Below are 11,946 nucleotides of genomic sequence, written 5' to 3'. Positions count from 1 at the left end.
TTTCTTTGCCCTCTGTGAAACCCATACTGTGATGTGGTTGCTGAACACATGAGCGGGCGGGCAGCTCTCCAGGAAGCTCGGTCCCTGTGCTCCTGCACAAGGAGGTGTGTTATTCACCACAGTTCATTTGTGTTTGTTCACCAACTTGCTTACGCCTGTCATACTTGTTATTTTAATGACCTAATCTAATTCAGTAATGCATAAACTGGTGAACTATGGGTGTGGAAAGAAGAGTGGTTTCTATGAAAACCAGCTAATGCTTGGGCAAGACATTGTGAAACTGAGTTGCTATAAAGATTCCTGTCTTATTAGGTGTGCTCAAGACAACGGTCAAAAGCTACGGGCAGAAAAAAAAAAGTCATAAAATCTAGAAGCATTCTGCTCTCACGCTGTTTTCCATAGTTCTTTAAGCTCTCACTCTGCTTTGCAGAAACCAAAACTGAACACATGGACATTGCATCATGGGTGAGGTTTATACAAGAAAGACAATGCTGAATTGTGATCAGCCAACCCTAAATCACAGGCAAGGCAGTGACTCTACACAAAATGAATGACAAATTAATGCACATGTACATCTTTTAAACTAAAAGAAAATGCTTATGTCTAATTTTCAGCAATTCTGTAGCTTGAGACATTTTCTTGATCCATGAATTTGAGGTCTTTTGCTACACATGGAACCAGAAGAGAGAGAGAAAGAGGTCTTCCCTGTATCAACGTTTAGATAGGGAAACTGATGAAGATAAGTGCCTCGTGCACTCGTCACAGGGGGATGCTGGGACTAGAAGACAACTGATACCCTGTCTAACTGGCATGGTGCCCTCCTACAGCTCAACATCAACTCCTTGGGGCTACTCACTTGCTGTTCCTGTCTCTGATAATTAACAACACAATGCTGTTGGAATCACCTGAAGCTTTCAAATATGTAAAAATTTAAATAAAATCTTTAAAATTTTGATATTTCATGTAATTTAACATTAAAATATAAATACAAAGTAAATGTTACAATTGTGTACATATATTTCCATTAAAGATATAACTTTAAAATAGAATATACTTAAATATCAAGTGTGCTATAAAGCATGCAGTTGCCTAAATGGGATTCCCAGCCACCATGACAGTGAGAGGATAACCACCTTAATAATAATTCAAAGGCATCCCTTTTTAGATTTTTATGTGAGTCTGCCGTGAAGGAGCATGAAGGCAGCCTGTGTGTCATCCTGGGAGGAGACCCAGGCCCACTGGCTCAGCCACGGCCACCGTCCAAGCCCGTTCCCCCCAGTGCCTTCACCTCCTCCTTCTGGGCGACACTGATCCTGGTCTTGATGTAGGGGAAGGCGTGCAGGGTGGTCAGGATGGTGTTCCGCCGGTACTGCTCATGGAGCTCGCCCCGAGGCCGGCCCTCCAGGGTGAAGGGGGTGGTGTACATGAACCTCCGCAGGTTGAAGTTCTTCTCAAAGTAGGTTAGCCTGTCTTTCATCTCATACTCATCAAAGTAGGGCTCCACGAAAGTGATCTGTATGTAGGCCTGAGTGGGGAAAGGGAAGGGATGAGCTGGTCTGCACATGACCACCCAGGGCACACTGGGGGGGCCCGCGGTACAGAGAGAGGTAGTACCACCCCTCTGTGCTCACAAAGCTGAGAGAACTAGGGGAGACATGAGCTGTTAGCCATCCTTCCTCTCCACCCCCGAGGAGATGAGAGACAGGACTGGGAGAAGGCGAATGGAGGGTGAAGTCAGGTCCACAAGCTGACCCTCCTAGCAGAGCTCATGACCCAACTGAAACTTGGTGTGAGAATTTGCAAACTGCTATTCAGAAGAAGCAAAACTTGGCTTTTTTCAGAACAACCATGCTTATTAGAATGGCCAAACTAAAGAAACTGACAATACCAAGGGCTGACAAGGATAGGGAGCTGCTGGAGCTTTCATACACTGATGGTGGGAATGTACAATGGCACAGCCACCTTATGAAACAGACTGGCAGTTTCTCATACTGTTGAATTATATTCATCATATGACCCAGCAACCCCACTTTGGTGTGTGTGTTTATATTAAACCCTGGACTCAAATGTCTATAGCAGCACTATACATAATAGACAAAAAATAGGAACAACCCAAGTGTCCCTCAAGTGGGGAATGGGTAAACAAACTCTGGTACACCCATACAACAGAATACTACTCAGTAGTAAAATGGAATGAACCATTACAATATGGGTGAATCACAAATGCAGTGTGCTAAGTGAAAGAAGTCAGACTCAAAAGGCTGTGTGCTGCTGAGTCGCTTCAGTCTTGTCCGTGTGAGACCCCATAGACGGCAGCCCACCAGGCTCTCCCGTCCCTGGGATTCTCCAGGCAAGAACACTGGACTGGGGTGCCATTTCCTTCTCCAGTGCAGGAAAGTGAAAAGTGAAAGTGAAGTCGCTCAGTCTTGTCTGACTCTTCGAGACCCCATGGACTGTAGCCCACCAGGCTCCTCCGTCCATGGGATTTTCCAGGCAACAGTACTGGAGTGGGGTGCCATTGCCTTCTCCGAAAAGGCTGTATAATTCCATTTATTTATTGTATGATTCTGTTTATATGGCATTCTGGAAAAACAAAACTACAAAGGTAGAATATAGATTAATGACTTTCAGGGGCTAAAAACAGAGGGAGGGGATGCCTACAAAGAGGCATGGGGAAATAAATATTTGGAATATATATATGGAACTTATCTCTTGATTTAAAATTCATAGAGATACACACAAAAAAGGGAATTTTATAGCATATATTTAATTTTAAAATGTATGCACATACACATGCACCCATACCAACACACTATGAAGAACAGGGCAAGCTCCTGCAGGACTGAGCCTTAGCTGGCGGAGTCTGACACTAACTCTGCATGCTGAGCATCAGAATTGCACTGTGGTACACCCAGCTGGGGGTGAGACAGAATACACCCTCATATGAAAAGTGAGGAAACTGAAGTCCAAGCCCTTTTCATCATTCCTCCAACAGCACAATGACCCTGTATTTGGCTGAAAAGAATGCCTCCACCAAATGCGTCCGTGAGAAGTTTGTATCTTTTCAACATACTTTAAACTGAGGATTCAAAGTTTTAATAGAAGGGCAGTAAAGAAGTGATTAGAAGTGCAAGTTTAAGGATCACAGACCCCAAGTTTGAATACTGGCTTTGACACTTGCATGATCTTGGAAGTTGCTTACCTATTCTAGATCTTACTTTTCTCATCTGTAAAATGGGAATAACAATATTTACATCAAAGAGCTGTAGGAGGATGAAATGCAACAGTGTATGTAAAGGGTCTAATACAGTGTCAGGCATACAGCTGGTCTTTAATAAATGGTGGCTCCTATTAAGATCCCTGCCATTGAGTATGGTTTAAGACTTAACTGTTAAACCGTAAACAAAACAAAACAAAAATCTGGTTGCATTGAAATGACGTGGAGTCCAGACAGAGGAGGTCATCTTATGTTTTGGGGTAGAACAAAGGGAATCAGAGCCTGATGGCTATTTTTTGCAATATTCCCATACCTTGTTAGGGTCCAACTTGGTTTTGTCCACAGGAGCAGAGTCTTTTATCACTTCTACAAATTCTGCACCAAAACATTGACTATAAAATGCCTAGGCAAGAGAAACCAACAGATTATAAAGGTTATTTTAACATGCTGCAACTCTTTGTCTCTAGAAGCGGAATAAGTTTGGAACAAGTGTATGGTACAATGTGCTCTCTGAATTATTTAAAGTGCCTCCGAGCTAATGAGGCAAGTTCAGCATTTCCTGAGACAAAAATAAAAATAAAAGGAAGTCCAGCATTTGCAAACTGATCTGTACTTCCATATAAAATGTATGCTTGACATCTAATTTAACAGCATCATCTATTTCCAGAAGATGCTCTGGGGAATAGAACTATTTACTTCTCGCCTTTTGTACCCTAGGAACATGGAGGTCACGAGGCTTCCCACAGTGTGACAAACCAGTCACAGGAAGGTAAAATATAGGCTTCTAGTTCTAAACTGGAAACATATTAGGAAACCAAGTGGCCTGGGGTCAACTGCTAGTTCCTCTCATGAGCTGAAAAACTTTGCGCAAGTCACCCATTCACTTTGAACCATGGCTTCGTTGGGTCAAGTAAGGATTAAAGCCTCTTGTCTCTTTTGGCATGAATGGATAGTATCAATATAAGGAGCAATTTGACAACAAAAGTGTTTTAAGTTTGACAGTCATGAAAGGACATAAATTCAAAGCAATAGCAAGAAAGCAAAAAGCGAATTTCCAGTTAATTGTCATCAGCATTTCAGGGGACCCAGTTATTCAGCTTGAGATGATTTTGCTCAGGGGGCACCCCATGACTTTCCTCCTGAGTTCTTAGTGCCTAGCCCTTTCCATGTCTGTTTCTTTCTTTCTCTCTTTTCTCTAGGTTGTTTCTCCCTTTCTCCAGCTTTTCCTCCAAGAACATCCTGCTCTCTTCTGCTACATTCTTGATCAAATGTAAACAGCAGGTTGGATTGCAGCTGCCAGAACATGGGATTAGGTGCTGATTCTGATTATCCAGAGAGGGGTGCTCCTTGGATCAACAGGAAGAGTTCACTGTGCCCAGGACACAGTGGGCCCACAGTCGAGCACCTCCAAATCATAAGTCGGAATGTTGCTTGGTAACACCAAAAAGACGACCACAGAATTTTCTAGGGGAAATTTGATAATTTTGCCAGATGACTTTAAAGTCAAGATGATAAACTCCAAGCTGAAAAACTATTACTGAAATTTGGAAAGGTTTACAAGAAAGCACATGACATTGACTTGGATATTCTTGAAAATATTCACCATATAAATTTGCAAACTTGGAAGAGTATGGGGCTTCCCAGGTGGCATTAGTGGTAAAGGACCTGCCTCCCAACGCAAGAGACTTAAGAGACTCGAGTTCGATCCCTGGGTTAGGAAGATCTATGGAGGAGGATATGCACTCCAGTATTCTTGCCTGGAGAATCCCACGGACACAGGAGCCTGGTGGGCTACAGTCCAAGAAGTTGCAGAGTCAGATGTGACTAAGAGTTAGCATGCACACAGGCATCCTTACCTTACTTTATCTCATGATTTCACCTAGTATCTTGCTTTTATACAGGCAATGTGGGGAACTTTATATATGGATCAATGATGAATGTATGACTCTTAGTTTTGTTGTAATGACCCATTACAACTTGCTTTTTGTAAAGTATACAATGTTAATCACCGAGAATCACTTGTCTTACCTCTAGTCTGTGAGAGATCTCAGGAAGCTTGGTAATTGCAGGCTCTTTGTAAACGAATTCCTTCTCATCCAAATCCCCAAATTTGGATCCATAGAAACCAACTCGGAAGTAGGTTCCAAACATCCTCTTATGACCCTGATGGACAGAATAAGAAAACCTCTCCTTAGTTTTGTAATTCATGAGGATCCATTGGGTTGCAAAGGGCAGGAGTCTTTTATTGTTGGGTTACAAGGCATTTTATTCCTATGGGAAATACAAACAATTAACACCTTTAAAAAAATTGATGTTTATAGAACAAACTTGGGAATTAATAACAACAACAACAAAAAAAACCCACGAAAGATTTCTAGGATTTCTTTTAAGTGAATTTAAGAGATTTTCACATTCCTGGTTGCAAAGTAATTCAACTGCCTTCTTTCACAGTTTGAATGACAGTCCTCTATTTCCAGCCCTTTTCCGTTTGATAGGAGAGAGCTACAGTACTGATGTCCGTCAGGCCAGTCACTCCCTAGAGAGGAAGAAGGTCTCAGCATCTCTGAGACAGTCACCTGCTATCAGACCATTGCACTTGTTAGTCAGGATCCTCAGCTACCTTGCTAATGATGCTGTCAAAGGCCTTCTGCAGCTTTTCATGGGTGGAGGTCAGCTTCCGGAAGTCTCGATGAGCTTCCAGGATGGGGATGACCAGCTTGTAGACTTCATTAACCGTCTCGTACAGTCCTCCCTTGGAAAGAGGAGGAAAAAAATTGAAGAGAATTTAATCCACTGGGCACTAGGGAATGGATTTATTATTGGCATCATAATATCTTACAGTGCAGGAATAAACTCTTGAGTATATTTGGGATGGTTGTAGCATTCAAACTGAACTAGACACATGCTAAGTGGTCCTATCTGATAATGTTAAGTTGGAAAAAGGGGTTTCCTGGGAAAAAAATAGGACAGGAGAATGGCAGCAGGGACTAAGAACAATTTAGGAAGACAATCTTGGGCATCATATAGCCAGATGGGGGTCCTCATATATGCAGATGTTCACTGAATGCCTGAAAATACTTAAGAGTCTAACTAGCTGGTTTTCTTGAATTTCAGGAAAAACAAAGTATCCTGGAAGTTATCTGGATTCTGAAAGGGAAAGCTGAAAAACAGAAGATAATTAAAACAACAATTAAAATACATAGGCTGTAGGTGGAAACTTGGAAATGAAAAGTAGAGAAGAATGAAAAATATTAGGATGAAAACAAATTGGATCAGCTAAATTGAGTGAAGTATTAAATATTTACTTTGCTTAAAATTTGAGGGAGTAGGGAAATTATGAAAATGAACAACAGACTTTCTTTCCTGACCTGAAACTCAGTAACTTAATCTATACATTTTTTTCCTTTAATTTGGAGTATTTAGACCCAGACTGGGCTTCCCAGGTGGCTCAGTGGTGAAGAATAATCTTCAATGCAGGAGACATAGGTTCAATCCCTGGGTCGGGAAGATCCCTTGGAAGAGGGAATGGCAATCCACTCCAATATTCTTGCCTGCGAAATCCCATGGACAGCAGAGCCTGGAGGGCTACAGTCCATGGGCTCTCAAAAGAGTTGGATATGAATCAACAACAACAACAGACCCAAATTAGGTTAGTGAGAGGAGTGTCTGTGGTTTCCACTCCTACATTTCTCTGAGCTGTCTGTGGTCTGTGACAATCCTGAGGATTACTCAGCTGTCAGGAAAACTCTTGTCTATTATTTTTCTCTTCTCCCAGAGGCTCCACCCCAGGAGTTCTCTCAAGGAGAGTAAATGAGAGAATGAGAACATGCCCTGTGATTTATTGTGTAAGCCTGGGCAAGCCATTTCACCTTGCTGTGGCTTAGTTTCCACCTCTATTAAATGGAAATAATACTGTGAAACTGCTGCCCAGCTAATGAGCATGTAGTGAAAGCCAGAATATTGCAGTGATGAAAGGCTTTCTCACCTCCCTGAGAGCTGAGCCAGTTTACATACATCAAAGTCCTCCGGGCCCTCCCATGCCCCGTGCATCCCTGCACATGGTGTCGTCATGAAGTGGGACTGACTGGCTGGGCACTAAAGCCCACACACAGGGCACACACTGAAGTTCAGGCTGACTGCGGCGACCCAGAGGGTGGTGTGTACTGACCGTGCTGAAGAGCTCAGCTGCCTGCTCCAGTAGGCCCACCAGGCCACTCTCCGTGAAGTACCGGCCGGAGCACACCCCATCCTCATCAGGCGACAGGGTGTCATCAGAGACGGCAGACTCCTCCAGTACGTTGGAAGAAATATTCTGTAAGAGAACGCAGTGTGAGCCTGGAGAACTGGGGAACCCGACTAACAAGGCACCACAGGAGTCCATAGTAGGGATGAGGAAGCCATCATTCCGACAGCGTCACCTTGTATGATTGTAAAAGGTCTGTAATTCCATCTAGAATAGCCTCTGGCTGCCACTCATTTTGAAAGAACACATAGAACCACTGGCCTTCAAAACTCAAGATTTTTTTTTCTTTTTAACCATTGGCAGATACAGAAAGGGCACTTACCTCAATGTAACAACAGCTGAGTTGCTTTAGAGAAAGGACCCTAAGGGACATTCAGCAGGGATTGTGGTTTTTAAAATTAACTTTTTAAAAAGTTAATTAGACTCCTTGTTTCACCAGCTGAGTGAAACTCTAAAGTACTTGCTACTACTGACTTGGCTTGTAGGTGAACAGTCATAATACCACATGACAACTGCAAATGAGAAGGCCTTCTTTATGGGAATCTTTATGACAATGCAGCAGTTACTGGTTTTTTTTCTCTCCCCTCAAACATTTTGTTCCTTTCTATACACTTTTATTTTTACATAAACCATAAAGCTGAAAGTCTCTCGTAGAGAATGCAGTGATCAGGGCCAGGGCTAGGGTGAGCACGTGAAAACCCCAGGTCATACATTTAGGAAACACTCACTCTCAGGGTTCTGTAAGATATGACCTGGAACACGCTGGACCCTGAGAGTGAGTGCTTCCTTAAATTCTGCACTTCACATGACTTGCTCACCTCCCCCCAGTTCTGCCTCTGGCAGGGACTCTCATACTTTTGACAGCCCAAGAATCATTTTCTTCAGTCTGTCTCATGGATATAGAAAAAATGCACATGGTGCATTAAAAAAACTGGAAACCTCTGTAGCTTAGGGCTGGCAAACAGGTAGCACGCATGCTATTTCTTCATATGTCTAGACTTGTAGCAGACAGAACTAATTAATTATAGTACTCTTTTTCCTGAAGCTTTTTTCAAAATTCCTCTCAGTATGGTACTCCAATCAACCACTATCAATTGACTAGGGTTGGCTACTGAAGTAAAATCTGTCTGCCTGTTGTTGGCCTGGCTAGCATGATCGAGTGACTCATCCTGAGCGTCAAGGAAGAGAGAGTTGTTCCAGTCCTGTGTCTTCTGATAAGGTAGTTTTTGGAATACAGGAGACTCTCAGAACTTCTTGTGACAGTCTTTTTTCTATGATGTTTCTAAACTAGAAATAACAGAAGGTCCAAGAGATTTCGTTGAAAAAATCTAATGACCCAAGAAACGAATACCATTAGTACTGGATGCAATTGTCCAAGTGTAGAGGAATATAGCTGCAGTTATGCAGTCTTATTAGCCAGAGAAGGCGATGGCACCCCACTCCAGTACTCTTGCCTGGAAAATCCCATGGATGGAGGAGCCTGGTGGGCTGCAGTCCATGGGGTCGCAAAGAGTCGGACACGACTGAGCGACTTCACTTTCACTTTTCACTTTCCTGCATTGGAGAAGGAAATGGCAACCCACTCCAGTGTTCTTGCCTGGAGAATCCCAGGGACAGAGGAGCCTAGTGGGCTGCCATCTATGGGGTCGCACAGAGTTGGACACGACTGAAGCGACTTAGCAGCAGCAGCAGCAGCAGCAATCTTATCAGCCGTAGTCAGAGGAAAAAGATTCTGGGCAGATTTTTCTGGCTTCAGAATCAGGGAGGTAAAAGTAACATCAGTATCTAAGAATGTAGACATATCTACATTTGTGGAATAAATATTGCACTCTGGGGCACAGATTCAACGATCTCAGCTCCTTGGAATTCAGTGGCCTCAGGGTTATTATTTTCCTTGCACAGATTTATTTATCTCCAGTTTATAATTCCTTTCCAAAATTTCAATTTTACTGGAGCAGAACAAAGTTGAAAACTAAAGCACACAGCATTTAAGGAATCAACACTGAACATCTGTTGTTAATGCTGCCCAAAATTCCTTCATCCTTCTGTAAAGTAAAGCCTCCAGGGAAACCATCCATAACTCCAGGTGTGGACCTCAACTCTGGTCCAGCCAATCATAGCATTCCATGTCTCTGGCCACTATGATTGGTTCAAAGATGAGCATATGACCCGGTCAGAACCAACTGAGACTGTCTCTGCAACTTCTGGAAATAAAGGCATTTCTCTATTCTCCAGGACTTGAACCTAGGGAGATGTAAACAAATATTTGTCCATGAGTGTGGGAAGCCGGTAAAGAAAAAAGATGAGCTGACATAACAGAAAGCAGAGACTGGAAGTGATGATGATACTGAGGTCTGATGACATTGTTTGGGCCCCTAGGTCCAGTTTGGCAGGTGCTACTCCAGACTCATCTCTCTCATGTAAGCTGATAAATTCCATTTCTACCTTAGGTCAGTCTGGGTTAGGTTTTCTGCCATGTGCAAGCACACATTTCCTAAAAGATTTGCTATGTCTCATTCAAGAGAAAGGAGACTTGGTTCATAAGCATCAGCATAATTTGGCTTCTCTTCTCACCATGTTCTGTGTGTTGAAGACCTCACTCTTCACAATTCCTTCCCCTTCCCCTTCCTTGTCTTTCTGAACATTCCATGGCCCCCAAGCTGGGTCACATGATAAATACTCACAGTTTCTTGTACCTCTTTATTACAGCAGTTATCATAATTGTAATTGAATAAAAAATGGAAGAATTAGCTATATGATCTCACTTTCTGGCTGGAATGTAAAGTCCGTGAGGACAAAATAAATGCTCAATATCACCTAAAAGAATGAATGAGTGAATAAAGATCTATGAAAAAGTAGAGCTATATGCCCCCACATAGGGACAACATGGGAGTTTTTCTGTTGTTTCTAGAATAACTATTCTACTCACCTTGGTATGACTTTCTATAAGCAATAGAATTCTAGGTGAAATAAGAATTGCAAGGCTTACTAAACATGAAACAATAATTAAATGCTATTAATATTTAAGTGATGAATATAAAATAAAATACAGTAAGTGGGAAAAAGGCATTAAAGTTTATAAGTAATAGTTTAGTTAATGAAACAAGACAAAAGGATGATATAATTCCACATTAAGTGGTAAGCCCAAAGATTTCTGGGAACTGCAAGAGTAGTACTTATATTTTTCCTTGCTAATATCAAATGGTCAAAATTAATTTGGCAAAAAAATATATATATCTAAAATTGGTTTTTATACCTTTCTTCATTATTGTATGATTCAAAATCAGGTGTGATATTTTTATGCTTTTGGGGTAAGAATTAAATTTTTGGCTTTTTATAATGAACATTTCTGAATTGAGAATAAAATTTATTTGCTGAGAATGAAATGACAAATAGTATTGGTATTGAAGACCATAAGAAAGGAGGAATTAATAATATGAGGCAATACCCAGATTGCCTGGTGAACAGTATCCAGGAAATCAGAAACTCCTGGCTCTGCCAACAGCAGTTTTTGTGTCTTACTTTCTAAGCCTGGGAAAGCTACTTTGAATTATCTCCTCTTTCTGGTTCACACAGCATCACAAAACTGAATTGAAGAGCAACAATGAGAATAAAGCCTTTTATAAAATCAGTCCCGTAAATTCAAACAGGAATAATCCAAACGCTTGTAAACAACTCTGTGAGTCTGCCTTAAAAAGGGCTCTCTTTCTGTACTATATTGTTACAGGTTTCAGGAATGGTCATTTCTATGGATTAGGCCTCTAAAAGTACCCATAAAATTTTTGTTTCCTCTAAAGACTGTTTAAAGTACTCACCAAAAACAGTCCAAGTGACCACTGAGCATTGCAACCTGAACCAACTTTCAGACCTAGCAGACAATTTCCCATTGCTAACTATGGGTAATATTCAGCTTATCCTAATACAGTATTGATTCAGCCCTTTTTTCCTTCCCAGGTCAGTTTGGTTCTTTCTCAATTTTAGATTAGAGAGGAAGATGTTAAACAGTTGGGGAGTGTAATCAAAGGAATGGGCCTGGATGGGAATAAGTTCTCCAATATTTGGAAAAAAATGCTTTCACATTTGTCAGTATACTGTGCCAGTTACAAGTCTTTGAGAAAGAGTTTAAATGACCTTAGAAAAGTTGCTCTCTCAATTTATCTGTGCAGCAGGAGTAATAATATCTGCTCTATTTGTCTGTTTCACTGGTTTACGGAGAAGGTCAAATGAAATCATGGATATGAAAGTATTTAGGAATGTCAAAATGCCTATCAAATCTATATTTACTGTAAATAATAATTAAAAAAAAAACCCGAGACGGTAAAGCTATTAGAAGAGGCAAATGTAATACACTAAAGCAGGTCTTCTCAACCTTGGCAATATTGATATTTGGGGGCCAGATAATTTTTTTGTGGTGGGAGCTGTCCTATGTATTGTAGGGTGTTTAGCAGCATCCCTGGCTTCTACCTATTGAATACCAGTAGCACTC

The 11,946-nt window shown here is 41.5% G+C and overlaps 1 protein-coding gene across 8 annotated transcripts in view; it reads right to left on the bottom strand.

Moving 5' to 3' along the window:
• Positions 1 to 11,946, bottom strand: part of DOCK8 (dedicator of cytokinesis 8) — a 233,762-nt gene that overhangs the window by 16,401 nt on the left and 205,415 nt on the right. For all 8 annotated transcript variants that reach the window (XM_010860673.1, XM_010860679.1, XM_010860674.1 and 5 more), the window contains 5 exons: positions 7,386 to 7,529; positions 5,838 to 5,969; positions 5,246 to 5,380; positions 3,531 to 3,620; positions 1,289 to 1,525 (listed from right to left, as the gene is read on the bottom strand). In XM_010860673.1, the coding sequence (XP_010858975.1) occupies positions 1,289 to 1,525; positions 3,531 to 3,620; positions 5,246 to 5,380; positions 5,838 to 5,969; positions 7,386 to 7,529 (738 nt within the window). The remainder of the gene's footprint in view (positions 1 to 1,288; positions 1,526 to 3,530; positions 3,621 to 5,245; positions 5,381 to 5,837; positions 5,970 to 7,385; positions 7,530 to 11,946) is intronic.

This window comes from Bison bison, unplaced genomic scaffold (genome assembly GCF_000754665.1).
Source record: "Bison bison bison isolate TAMUID 2011002044 unplaced genomic scaffold, Bison_UMD1.0 scf7180017864469, whole genome shotgun sequence".
Taxonomy (NCBI): domain Eukaryota; kingdom Metazoa; phylum Chordata; class Mammalia; order Artiodactyla; family Bovidae; genus Bison; species Bison bison.
This window is presented reverse-complemented; position numbering and strand designations above follow the sequence as displayed.